At 43.6% G+C, this 13,306-nt stretch overlaps 1 protein-coding gene across 1 annotated transcript; it reads left to right on the top strand.

The window, feature by feature from the left end:
• On the top strand, positions 1-1,944 carry LOC142628659 (uncharacterized). The gene is made up of 2 exons (XM_075802708.1): positions 1-105; positions 1,453-1,944. The coding sequence occupies exons 1-2, from the start codon at positions 1-3 to the stop codon at positions 1,942-1,944; spliced, it is 597 nt and encodes a 198-aa protein (XP_075658823.1).
• Positions 1,945-13,306: the final 11,362 nt, after the last annotated feature.

The following is a 13,306-nucleotide window of genomic DNA, read 5'->3' as shown; positions in this document are numbered from 1 at the left end:
ATGGTAGGTTTAGGCTCACACCATATTGAATCTCAGGGATCGCAGCTTGAAGATTTGTTCGAACATCTTGAACGCTGGAGGGATCGAGAGGGAAGCGTTCACACTGTATATCCTGGCGCGAGTCATACGCGTGGTGGAGGCAGTGCCACCCATGAAGATAATGCCAAGGCCATGCAAAGGGAGATTAACCACCTCAAGAAGAAGCTGCGCCGCGTCAGACGGAGGCGTGCTTCACCCCCATCTAATCCTTCTTCAGGAGAATCCCGGGGAAGCAGTTACAGTTCAAGGTCCTGGTTGCCCCCCAGCAAAACCTCCTCTTGCAAAGAGGAGGACCTACTAGGTCGCAGGCACAAGAAGCTCCCTTCCAAGGGCTTGGGAAATGACGCTATGAGCCGAGCATTACACCAACTCTCCAAATCACCATTCTCACACAGGATTGAGAATGGGAGGCTCCCCAGGCGGTTCACCCAGCCCACCTTCACCATTTATAACGGCCGGACAGACCCAGTGGAGCATGTGAGCCACTTTAATCAGAGGATGGCGGTGCATTCTCACAATGAGACCTTGATGTGCAAAGTCTTCCCTTCCAGCCTGGGACCTATTGCCATGAGATGGTTCAATGGCCTAAAATCATGGTCTGTCGGTTCGTTTGGGGAACTTACTAGAGCATTCGCGTCACAGTTCATTACGTGTAGCAGAGTTCCTCAACCGTTGGACTCGCTATTATCTATGGCCATGAGGGAGGGTGAGACATTGAAAGCATACTCCGACAGATATTGGGAGACGTTCAACGAGATAGATGGAGATTTTGACGAGGTGGCGATCAATACTTTTAAAGTGGGCCTTCCCACTGATCATAACTTGAGGAAGTCTTTGACCAAGAAGCCTATACGGAGTGTACGTCGTCTCATGGACCGTATAGACGAGTACAAAAGGGTCGAAGAAGACCAACAGCAGGGTAAGGGTAAGGCGAAGGTTATCCCGCAGGAAAGAAGGGATTTCAGGTCGGACAGGTATCACAATAATAAGCCGAGGAGAGATTACTCTGGGCAAGCTGGCTCAGCTACTCCTCAAACAGTCAACACTGTATTCCGAGAACTAGTGCACCAACTACTGGAGAAAGTCCGTAAGGAACCCTACTTCAGATGGCCTAGTAAGATGGTCGGGTACCCTACGAAGCGTAACCAGAATCTTTTTTGACAATACCACCAGGACGTGGGTCATACCACTGAGAATTGTCGGACCCTCTAGAACCACTTGGAGTAGCTCGTTGGCGAGGAGAAGTTGAAGCAGCACCTATACCAACCTAACGGGCAAGACAGTCAGTCCGGCTCAAATAATCAAAAGAATAACTCGTCTCGGCCGCCCTTGGGAGCGATTAACGTTATCTTCGCCGCACCTGACAGGACCGGTTCCTGTCCTACCAGGGTGATGGCAGTTTCACATTCCCAGGCCGAGGAGTCAGGCTCAAAGCCGAAGCGGATTAAAGGGAACGTGCCTATCCTCGGATTCTCGCAGGAGGATAAAGTTGGGACCATCCAACCCCATGATAACGCCCTGGCGGTCACGTTGCAAATAGGGAATTACGACGTCAAGAGGGTGATGATCGACCAGGGCAGCAGTGCAGATACTATGTATCCGGACTTATTTAAGGGGCTGAAGCTGAGATTGGAGGATCTCATTCCTTATGAATCGCCGCTAATAAGCTTTGAAGGCAAAGCTGTCATACCAAAAGGACAGATTCGATTGCCTGTACAGTTTGGCTCGAAAACGGTCGAGGTGGATTTTATCGTGGTTGATGCGTATTCCCCACGCACGGCCATCCTTTCCAGGCCTTGGTTGCATGCCTTGGGTGTTGTTTCCTCCACCTTGCATGTTAAAGTAAAGTTCCCTTTGAGAGAATTCATCAAAGAAATTCTTGGTAGCCAATCAGTGGCAAGGTAGTGCATATCTGCTACAGTACTGCATCAGTCCTCGGCCGGAGAGAACTTATAGCAATTAACGACTTCGGATGTGCCCGAAGCGGTGACGTCGAAGGAGACTATGTTTGAAGATTTGGAGAAGTTTTTGATAGTTGATGATCCCGAAAGGTTCTTTCAAGTTGGGGTACGTTTACCACACCAAGAGAAAATGGAATTGGTGGAATTTTTAAAGGACAACATCGATGTTTTTGCCTAGGATCCCTATGAGGCTCCGGGGGTTGACCCAAGCTTCATTTGTCATCATCTAAACGTCAACCCTGCTATTGTTCCTAGAAGGTAGCCACCTCAGCGTGCCTCCAAAGAGCACTCTAAGGCTGTTAAAGAAGAAGTGCTCAAGCTCAAGAGGGTCGGGGTTATTAAAGAAGTTTTCTACCTGGAGTGATTGGCGCACACAGTTGTGGTGAAAAAGAAGAACGGAAAGTGGAGAGTGTGTGTGGACTTCACAGATTTGAACAAGTCCTGCCCAAAGGACTTGTTCCCGATGCCACGCATCGATCAGCTTGTGGATGCCACGGTCGGACATCCTCGGATGAGCTTTTTAGATGCCTTTCAAGGCTATCACCAAATTCCTTTGGCGGCGGGTGATCAGGAGAAGACTGCCTTCATTACTCCAACAGGAAACTATCACTATAAAGTGATGCCATTCGAGTTAAAGAATGCAGGGGCTACCTACCAAAGGATGATGACCAAAATGTTTGAGTCACGACTTGGAAAAACCATTGAGGTATATGTGGATGATATGGTAGTGAAGAGTAAGACAATACCCACGCACTTGAAAGATCTAGACGACGCCTTTCAAATACTTAGAAAGTATAAGCTGCGCCTTAATGCCTCAAAGTGTTCTTTTGGGGTAGGTGCCGGAAAGTTTCTAGGCTACATGGTGACTCACAGAGGAATAGAGGTGAATCCGGCGTAGGTCAAAGCCATCCAAGGCTTACAGCCACCTCGGAATCCAAAGGAAGTTCAGAAGTTGACCGGAAGGATTGCTGCTCTCAGCAGATTTATCTCTCGGTCAACTGACAAGTGCAGACCTTTCTTCCAACTGTTGAATAAATGGAAAGGATTCCAATGGACCGAGGAGTGCGTTTCAGGTTTCCAGCAACTCAAGGAATATCTTTCCCGGCCACCCATTATGTCTCGGCCGGAGGTGGATGAAATCCTGTTTGCGTACCTAGCTGTTGCCGTCCATGTAGTCAGCCTGGTCCTTAGAAGGGACGACGGCGGGGTGCAAAGACCGGTCTATTATGTCAGCAAGTCCTTAAATGAGGCTGAGGTGCGTTATTTACCCTTGGAGAAGGCACTTCTGGCCGTAGTTCATGCTACGCGAAAGCTTCCTTACTATTTCCAGTCCCACACCGTCGTGGTTTTGACCCAACTGCCTCTCAAGTCAGTGTTACACAGTGCTGACTACTTCGGAAGGGAGTTAAATGGGGAACTATTTTGGGGGCTTTTGATATCAAATACATGCCGCCCACCTCGGTGAAGGGCTAGGTTCTCGCAGATTTAGTGGCGGAGTTTGTTGAACCATTGTTGGAAGTAGCTATGAAGGAATCACACATGGATGAAAAATCAGTTGGCATGATCATGGACAAAGGACCACCGATTTGGAAAGTGTCCGTTGATGGGGCAGCCAACTAACGGGGGTCTGGTGTCGGACTTGTTTTGGTATCCCCTGAGGGAATTGTTTTTGAAAAGTCTTTGAGATTAGCATTCTCGGCAACTAATAACGAGGCTGAGTACGAAGCAGTCTTGTTCAGCATGAACATGGTGCGTAAGGAAAGGAAGTTCATATGTTCTCGGATTCTCAATTAGTGGTCGGCCAAGTGACAGGTACCATGGAGGCTAGGGATCCAAGAATGCAAGAGTACTTGACCTTGGTCAAACGTTTACAATCTAAATTTGATTCCTTTATCCTTTCTCACGTTTCTAGAAGTGGAAATACACATGCAGACTCGTTAGCTACCTTAGCGACATCCTCGGCTCAGTGTTTGCCTAGGATTATCCTCGTTAAAGATTTGCTAGAGCCAACTCTCACCACTTTGAGTGCAGCCCGTGTCCATCTGATAAGGCCTGGACCTAGTTGGATTGACCCTGTGGTATCCTTTCTGAAAAACGACATTCTTCCGAGGACAAGTCTGAAGCAGATAAGATCCGTCGAAAGGCACCTCTTTTCTGGCTATCCGAGGATCAGAAACTGTATAAACGCTCCTTCTCCGAACCATACTTGTTATGCGTGCACCTCGAGTCAACAGAGGCACTTTTGGAAGAATTGCATGAGGGAATTTGTGGAAGCCATATTGGGGGAAGGTCCTTAGCCCATAGGGCTCTGACTCAGGGATATTGATGGCCTAACATGCAGAGGGAAGCTCAGGATTATGCAAGAAAGTGTGACCAGTGCCAAAGGTTCGCTCCCAACATTCATCAACCTGGGGGAGTCCTTAATCCCTTGTCCAGTCCTTGGCCCTTCGCTCAGTGGGGACTAGACATAGTAGGGCCTTTTTCAAAGGCTGTAGGAAATAAAAGGTGGCTACTTGTAGGAACCGACTACTTTACCAAGTGGGTCGAGGCTGAACCCTTAGCCAAAATTAGGGATATCAACTCCAAGAAGTTTATTTGGAAAAGTATTATCACTAGATTTGGAGTACCACATACACTTGTTTCAGATAATGGCGTGCAATTTGATAATAGAGCTTTTCGGAAGCATTGCAGTGACCTGGGCATCATAAACAAAAACTCCACACCAGCTTATCCTTAGGGAAATGGGCAAGCCGAGGCCGTTAACAAGGTCATAGTCAGTGGACTCAAGAAGAGGCTGGACGACGCGAAGGGCAGATGGGTAGAAGAGCTACCGCATGTTTTGTGGACGTATCGAACTATGCCGCGCAGATCCACTAGAGAGACACCATTCTCTATGACCTACGGGGCCGAGGCGGTAATACCTTTAGAATCTGGTTTCCCAACGCTAAGGACAAGTTCTTTTAGTCCAGAAGATAATGACAACCTCCTGGAGAAAAGCCTGGATTTGGTGGAGGAACGGTAAGAGGTCGCCATGGTCCAAATGGCTTATTATCAGCAAAAACTTAAACGAGGGTATGATGCCCATGTGAAGCTAAGACCACTTGCTCCTAGGGATCTGGTGTTGAGAAAAGTTATGGGTAATGCCAAAAACCCAGCTTGGGGAAAGCTAGGACCAAACTAGGAAGGACCATATCGTATCATTTCTATAGCAGGCATAGGGTCATATCGACTAGCTGATCTAGATGAAAAAATTGTACAACGCCCGTAGAATGTAAACAACCTTCGAATGTATTATTATTAATGAAAGACACTTTTGTTGTTCGTGGTTCAAATTATGAATATATTTGGGCTTATAAGTTACAATTTCTAAAATATCAAACAGAAACTTGGTAATGCATAGTCCTCAGACCACATACCTTGTGGAAATTGATATATTCTAAAATATCAAACAGAAACTTGGTAATGCATGGTCCTCGGACCACATACCTTGTGGAAATTGATGTATTCTAAAATATCAAACAGAAACTTGGTAATGCATGGTCCTCGGACCACATACCTTGTGGAAATTGATATATTCTAAAATATCAAACAGAAACTTGGTAATGCATGGTCCTCGGACCACATACCTTGTGAAAATTGATGTATTCTAAAATATCAAACATAAACTTGATAATGCATGGTCTTTGGACCACATACCTTGTGGAAATTGATATATTCTAAAATATCAAACAGAACCTCGGACCACATACCTTGTGGAAATTGATGTATTCTAAAATATCAAACAGAAACTTGGTAATGCATGGTCCTCGGACCACATACCTTGTGGAAATTGATGTATTCTAACATATGAAATAGAAACTTGGTAATGCATGGTCCTCGGATCACGTACCTTGTGGAAATTGATATATTCTAAAATATCAAACAAAAACTTGGTAATGCATGGTCCTCGGACCACATACCTTGTGGAAATTGATAACTTATTAAGTATCAAACAGAAACTTGGACGTGTATGGTTCTCGGACCACATGCCTTGTGGAAATTGATGTCTTAAAATTTGTTAAACAGAACCTTAGTTGTGTCGGGTCCACAGACCTTCTACTTTGGGGAAATTAACATCTTAAGTTACAAATTTTTAAGTATCAAGCAGAAAGTTGGTAATGTAGGGTCCTCGGACCTCATCCTTTGGCGAAATTAACGTTTCAAGTTACATATTCTAAGTATCACATTAATATGTATGGTTCTCGGCCCATATGCCTTGTACAAATTGATGTCGTACTTACCATCAAGACAAAGTTTGTTTATGTCAGGTTCTTGAACATTTTACTTTAGAAATGCTAGCAAAAATCCATGTCGTATTAATGTTAAGATTTTGATGAAGTATTTTTGATCACTTCATGTCTCAAATTGAATTCTAAGTTAGCTTGTTAGGCGTTCATCATTGCGTCCCACATGTTATACTCTTAAGACGTAATGTGTAAAGAACAAGTTAAGCATGTGTATTGTTGTTTAAATTTATAATAGTTCAACTACTGAAAGTGGAGTTAGTTGTTCCACACATTCTTTCTTTGTGTGCTAATGAGAACTCTTATAGTAAAAATAATAATAAAATAAATACAAGTCAAATGAAAATCAAACGAGACAGACTTCCATTAATTGCTTTTAATATACATTACAAAGAAAGTCTTAATTACAAAAAAGGAGTCCTAGGTTCAGCCTTAAATTTTGGAAGGAGGGTCTTGCTCAGAGGCGCTGCCAGCTTCGATGCCTTTTAGTTCCATTTCAAAGGAGGATTGGACCTGTTTTCCCTTGTCTGCCGCCACTGGTGGAGTAACGTTAGTCTTGGCACTTTGGCTTGCTGCCTTCTTGGCACCTTCACCATATTCCTTCTCTTTATTGGAACTTGTAGGTTCTGTAGGAGCAGGAATGGGCTCTGGGATCACAGGAGGGGGCATGGAAGGAGCTGTCTCAAGGGCAAGGGCGACAGGAGGAAGCTCTTCTATCTCCTGTATGTCTAGGGGAAGCCAAATGTTCTCGGGCTTCCTCAGCTCGGAAACTGGAGGAACCCTTGCTACATTTAGGGCTTCACCCCAAACTTGCTGGCAGTATTCCCGGCACTGCGCGGCGAATTCCTCTGTCAGCTGGTCTTCTGTCACCGCTACCCCTTCATTGTAAGCAGCTTTTTTCGCGGCCTCTAGTGAGTCCTTGAAGACGTGGGCCTCGTCCTTCATCTTTGCAAGCTCTTTCTTCAAGTCGGAGTGCTCCTGCTGAGCTTTGGAGAACTCTTCATCCTTCTGACAAAAAAGCTTGCTTTGCCCCTCCACCTGGGTTTTCATCGTCTTTAAGCTGGCCTCGCCATCCCTCTCCCTTTTTAGCTCCGCCAGCTGTGTGGTGAGCTTCTCATTTTGTGCGAGGGCCTGGCCTAGGGACTTCTCGGTCTCCAACCGAAGCTCCAGTTCCAGTCCAACTTTCTTCCGAGAATCCTCCACAAACTTCTCGGCAGCAAAGACTTCCTGGACGGCCTGTGACAGAATTCCAAAGGGTCAAACGCATAAAAATGTCTCCTAACAGTTAGATACAATGAAAAATGAAGTGAAGATACGGTTCGAAACTTACCAGGGCCAAGTCCCTTTTTAGTGAAAGGAACAGATAAGGCTGGCTCATCTTCTCCAGAGCCTCCATGTCCTTAGGCAGAAGAAGGGGACGTTCCAATGCATCGGTCAGGTGGAGGGCATGGCCTTGTTGGAACGCCCTAATATTGGACTGACAAGAGATGGGTGCCTCGTCCAGCTTGAGCTCGGGAGACCAGGTAGCCGGTGCTCGGCGCACTTCTGCGAGGTCCCTGTTCTCCCCGCTTTCCACTGAGGGCGCACATCTCTTGGCCTTGTCAAGCTTTTGCTGCTAGGGTTGCTGTTGTTGTTTCAGCTTTTACTGACTTTCCCTATCAGCCTCCTCGGCCTCACCCTTCCTTTTCTTCTTGGGCTCCGCGACGAGAGGCTTGGGGTTGGAGGGAGGAGGGGGTGGGGGCAAGGACGGGGGAACTTGAGACCCACCTGCTCCTTTTTTGGCAACTCTCTTGCCCCTCTTATGCATTAATCCTTTAAGTGTGTCCATCTCTTCCTCTTCAGAGCTGGAGTCAGTGCGGGCAACTATCAAACCTGCTATCCTGGAAGTCTCGGCGGGCTCGCCCTCCTCGTCCGAGAGTATGACAAACGAGTTTCCTCGAGGTCTTGCGACGTTCTCGAGTTGAAACTGGTCTATCTCCTCGTCCAACGAGTGCGGCGAGGACGCTTGCTCTTCCTGGGCGGTGGTCGTCTGAGAGTGCACCGAAATAGGGATTGCTGCGATGGGGCGGGTGTATAGGATAGTGTTAGGTTGGTCGTGCGACGTTTATCCTTCTTCGTCGTTTGTCCCCAGCAATAATTGCGTTTTCTATCTCTTGGAAGTCCGAGGATATAGGATCATATCCTAATATCAAATGTGCTGCTCTCATTTGTAGATCTTCACTTACAAAGACTTCTGAGCGAAGGACGCGATTTAGATCGGTGATGTTGCAAAAGCTCAGGCATGGGTGTACGTGCTGTTTATCTGTAAAAAGAAACATCCGAAAAGACAAACGTGGTCAGATTAGTAGTAAAAATAAAAATCAGAAGCAATAGCGAGCAATAAAGATTAAAGCAGTAAAAAGCGGTGGGGTTGAATCACGTGTTAAGGAAATTAACACCTGAGGAGTCACACCTGGTTCTTCCCATTCGACTGGACAGTGGGGACCGTCGTACCAATTTTCTGAGGCGATGAGGTAGTCATCCTTCATGCCTTTGTTGGATTTAGGCAGACAGGAAACCAACCTAACTACACTAGACCGCGACTTAATGTAATACCCTACATTTTTTAAGTTTGTGGCATTCGTACATAAAGGCAACATCGTGCCATGTGAGGTTCAGGCCCATCTGCTCATTTAGAGTGTCGACACTACCTGAGACCTTAAACACGTTTGGTGCGCACTGGTCTGGGCATAACCTATGGTTGCAGAGGTATTCCCTGGTTACATTTCTCATAGGGAGAGTCATTCCACCTTCTATGAAGGCGATCATAGGAATGATGACTTCTCTCGTTTTTCTAGCGCCTCCTACGGCTTCTACCGGGCAGTATTTTAGACCTACGTCATTGGGAATCTGGTATTTGGCCCTAAACCCTTCCATACCGATGTCAGAATCAACTAAACACTTAAATCTACCCATCTGGAGGAAGCAAAAAGGAAACTTTTAAGAAGAAAGGGAGTCTAGATGGGAGCCGAGGACAGAAACCGATGAGGAAGGAGTAAAGAAAAGCAAAAAACATTGGAGTGGGTTATGCGGTTCTTCACGAATTTCTGGAGAGAAAAGATGATGATTGATACTTTGATACGATTGATTGCTGAAGAGATGAATGAAGGCGCGGGTTCCCATACGTTTTGACGTGCGGGAGGCGGCCTCGAAATTAAATTTGTCCCGCTCAAATTTTCAGGGGGCAACCTGAAGCGTTGGATCTGCATCTCACCGTTGAACGTGGGAAACAGGATATAACTTGCAGTCATAAATGCGCGCGCTTCGGGTTTCAAAGCGTCAGAAGTGTTTTTCAGGGAACAACAGGACCCGTACACAAGTGGTGGTACAAAGCGTGTAGGAGGTATTCTAGTCGAATCAAAACTCTATTTCTCTCCTCAGATGAGGGGAAAAATAAAGTTTTGAGGGGCTATTGTGGAGGGTAAAAGTTCCCAAACAAACATTTGGGCCTTGGGCTTTATTGACGAGTACCAGTTTGTTTTTGATTAAAGGCCTCTAGGCCCACAAGTCAGCCTGCACTGCGAAGGTCCGAGAAGTTGTCCGAGGAGGAATGACTCCTCGAACAGGCCTGGCGATGACCCTGGGACTTGCCAAGAAGGTTAAAAACTGACTTCTGGAAAAACTATTGGGTAAGAGGGGGATTCAAGTACCCTCTCGACGCAGCGGTGTGAGAGAAATATCTCTGAAAAATGCTGCTACCTCCACATTAAAGACCCTGCACCTACCTCCCTGGCTGCATTAATGGGGAAATAACCTCTGGACAGTAGAATTCAAACCTTCCTGCTATTATTTAAAGACTTCAAGAAGGTGGTGGAAGAGGGGGATCGAAGGATAAGATTTGTGTGACACGTGGACGAAATAAGGAAGAAGAAGAAGTATTTAAGAAGACACGAGAGGAAAGAATGGGGGGGAGAGAGCTAAAAAAGAAGAAGAACTAAGAACTGTAATATTTGGCATAAAAGGAGAAATAATATACAAATTGTCCTCGGCTTACGTCCAAGGAGGTTCCCTTGTCATATTTGTTTATCATTTGCATAGATTATAACACTTTAACCTGCTAATTAAGCTTCCAACATCCCTAACCTAGATTTCAAATCCACACTCTACAACTTTTATTGTTTAAGGCTCATTGGGCTTGAGCCCACGCTTGTCTTTAGGTTTGGGTGCAATTGTGCACTTACAATATATATATATATATATATATATATATATATATATATATATATATATATATATTTCTTCTTGGCATTCTAGTTTCTTAGACTTATAAAAATAATGATAAAAATAAAAAAAACAATTATATTATCAGTTAATTCAATATTCATAGAATAGAAAAAAAAATTGTAAATAAGAAAGTGAAGTTGTTATGGACTTGTCATTTTATTAGACTAAATTAAGTACCTAGTAATTTTATATCCAAAAAAAATATAACAACTTGTTAGATTCAAATAAAAGTGCAAATTGCAAACCATAATAATAATAATAATAATAATAATAATAATAATAATAATAAAACTTATACGATATGATAAGATTCATATGATACACACAATGTATCATACGATTCATGAACACTTCTTATACACCTTTACTATACGAAACTTTACACAATACATATCGTGTATCATACAATACTAACAACTATGCTTAGAGGTACATTAATGAATAGAGACTAAAAAATGGTAAAACCAAATAGAATTTAATTAAAACTCCAGAACAATCAGCAACAATAGTCTGTCCAACAACACTACACAGCCATGAATCATAGGGCTCTGATAAGTGATATAACCTTAGAGACAAGTCTATCTATAAATTGTTTCAAAGACCAACTGGAAATGCATGTGCTTAAAGGATTTTAGGCCCCCATCTCCTACGGAGAAAACATCTATAGCAGAGTCCAAGTTCAGCAAGAGCTTTATGCCCCAGTTACTTCAACCATTTCCTGTTCCACTGTGCTCGGCATAACTGGATAGTAGTGGTAATGAAGCTCTCCAACATCATCACCAGAGAGCTTTTTCCATCCATCAGGTCCCACATAAATAAACTGATAAAAAGAACAAGTCCAAATTATACTGTGATCATGGATGTGTGGTGTTTAGAGAGAGAGAGAGAGAGAGAGAGAGAGAGTACCGCTAGCAACTCCACCACTGGCACCATCACGGAATGTTGCATGATAAATAGACCTTCTAGCCAACTCTGCAGCTTCTTCAATTGACATATCATACCGGTAACTGGTGTAAGCAGTGCCATAGAAAACAGAAATTTCAAGTATACATTTGACTCGTAAATAAATGCCACAACCGCAAGCTAATGGAAAAAGAAGGGGAGCGGGGAGAGGGGGAAAGAAAAGGCGGTGGCTCAATTTGACTCAAAGCACACAGTAATATGGAAAAATAGGATAAGGCGGCATGCACCTATGATTATGGAAGTCATACAAGTACAAATTGACAAACTTGCATAAACAAAATGAGTGAAGCTGGCCTGTTCAGCCAAGTTCCTAAATAGTGGCATCCCCCATTTACACCACAATTCTCAAGCATCCTGTACATCGTATGCTATATAAATTGATCAAGTGCAGAATATGTAAAAACAAAGTGCCTACATTCTTGCCTGCAATTACAAAATTCTAGGGACTCTTTCAAATTTCAATACTTAGCCCACAATTCAGTCCTCCCATACATCCATAAACCTAAGCAAAAAGCAGGGAGGAGTTGGGAGGAAGCGAGCACGTATGGGTGGAAAATTCAAGTCCAAAAGGAAAGGATTTTCCCAGTCCTTTTATTTTATATTTTCTTTCCTTAATAATATATGTTTTAATTTTTTGCTCTAATATCTGATATTTCAAGGAAGTAATACTACCTACTTCCAATCAATCTCATGCTAAATAAGGTAAAAAATGCAAAAATCATTGTTTCCTTCAACAAATTTCAAGAAGACATTAGGCAATGTAAAATACTGGGGAAAGAGCACACACCCATTGTCCAGGACACCATAAGCATAGGGTGAGCCTTCCTCCTTCACTGTCCACATAATATAGTCCAGGACCCTACAACCATATAGAAAATACAAATATCAAGAGTCTGATTAAAAGATAATGTGAAAACATAACATGATACAGTCATATGTCTTTACCGTCTCATCCCATCCAGCAATCATGGTCCCAACGCATGCACCCATTCCACGGTAAGAGTACGAATGTTTGCCAACAGCTTTGATGCTCCCGTAATCGAAATGATCCCGCTTGTTTGACCAATTCCTGCAATCGGCACCAAATAATGCCAAGAAAAGTGTCAATTAGGAAGTGACAAAAGAAGAAAAACACATAATATTGGGTTTTAAAGCTACTTAAAAAATGGGCATTGCCTGTGATGACATATTCACACCAAGGCATGCCAGGCTATTTTCTATGGCTAGGCTATGGTCTCTTCAGTGGGCATTGGATCAGCCACCACTTAAATATTCAAGTAAAATGCCTAATCGACTTTGCATAAACAGTCAAATTAGAAGTGACTATTTAACAAATCAAATTATATTTCCTTTTTGGGAGGGATTATTATTATTATTTCTACCATTTCCATTATCCATCTTCGAAAAGAACTAAGGAATCAGTTTTATGATGAAAATAAATGTTCTTTTTTTGTTAGTCAAGATAATCCAGTATGTAGAAACCCTCACCACTACACCAATTTCTAGCTGCCTAATGTATATACAAAGCAATAAGACTTCACTATACTAAAAAGGTTCGCTTAACAAATTGGACTTTTCCCGATAAGATCAACACTACAAAGCGAACGGCATAAAGCTAACGATACTAAGTTATAATAATCGTTATACACTCACCGACTCAAATGATTTGGAGCCAACATGCCTCGAAAAAATATGTTACGAATCTAGGGAAAACAAGACAATCATTTTAATACATTACCTTAATGCCTGCATTTCGTGCCAAAATTGACGATCGACTCCTCCGGCCATAGTGCCAAG

Source organism: Castanea sativa, chromosome 3, assembly GCF_040712315.1.
Source record: "Castanea sativa cultivar Marrone di Chiusa Pesio chromosome 3, ASM4071231v1".
Classification (NCBI taxonomy): domain Eukaryota; kingdom Viridiplantae; phylum Streptophyta; class Magnoliopsida; order Fagales; family Fagaceae; genus Castanea; species Castanea sativa.
Note: the sequence above shows the minus strand (reverse complement) of the source record. Positions and strands in the feature narration are given on the sequence as shown.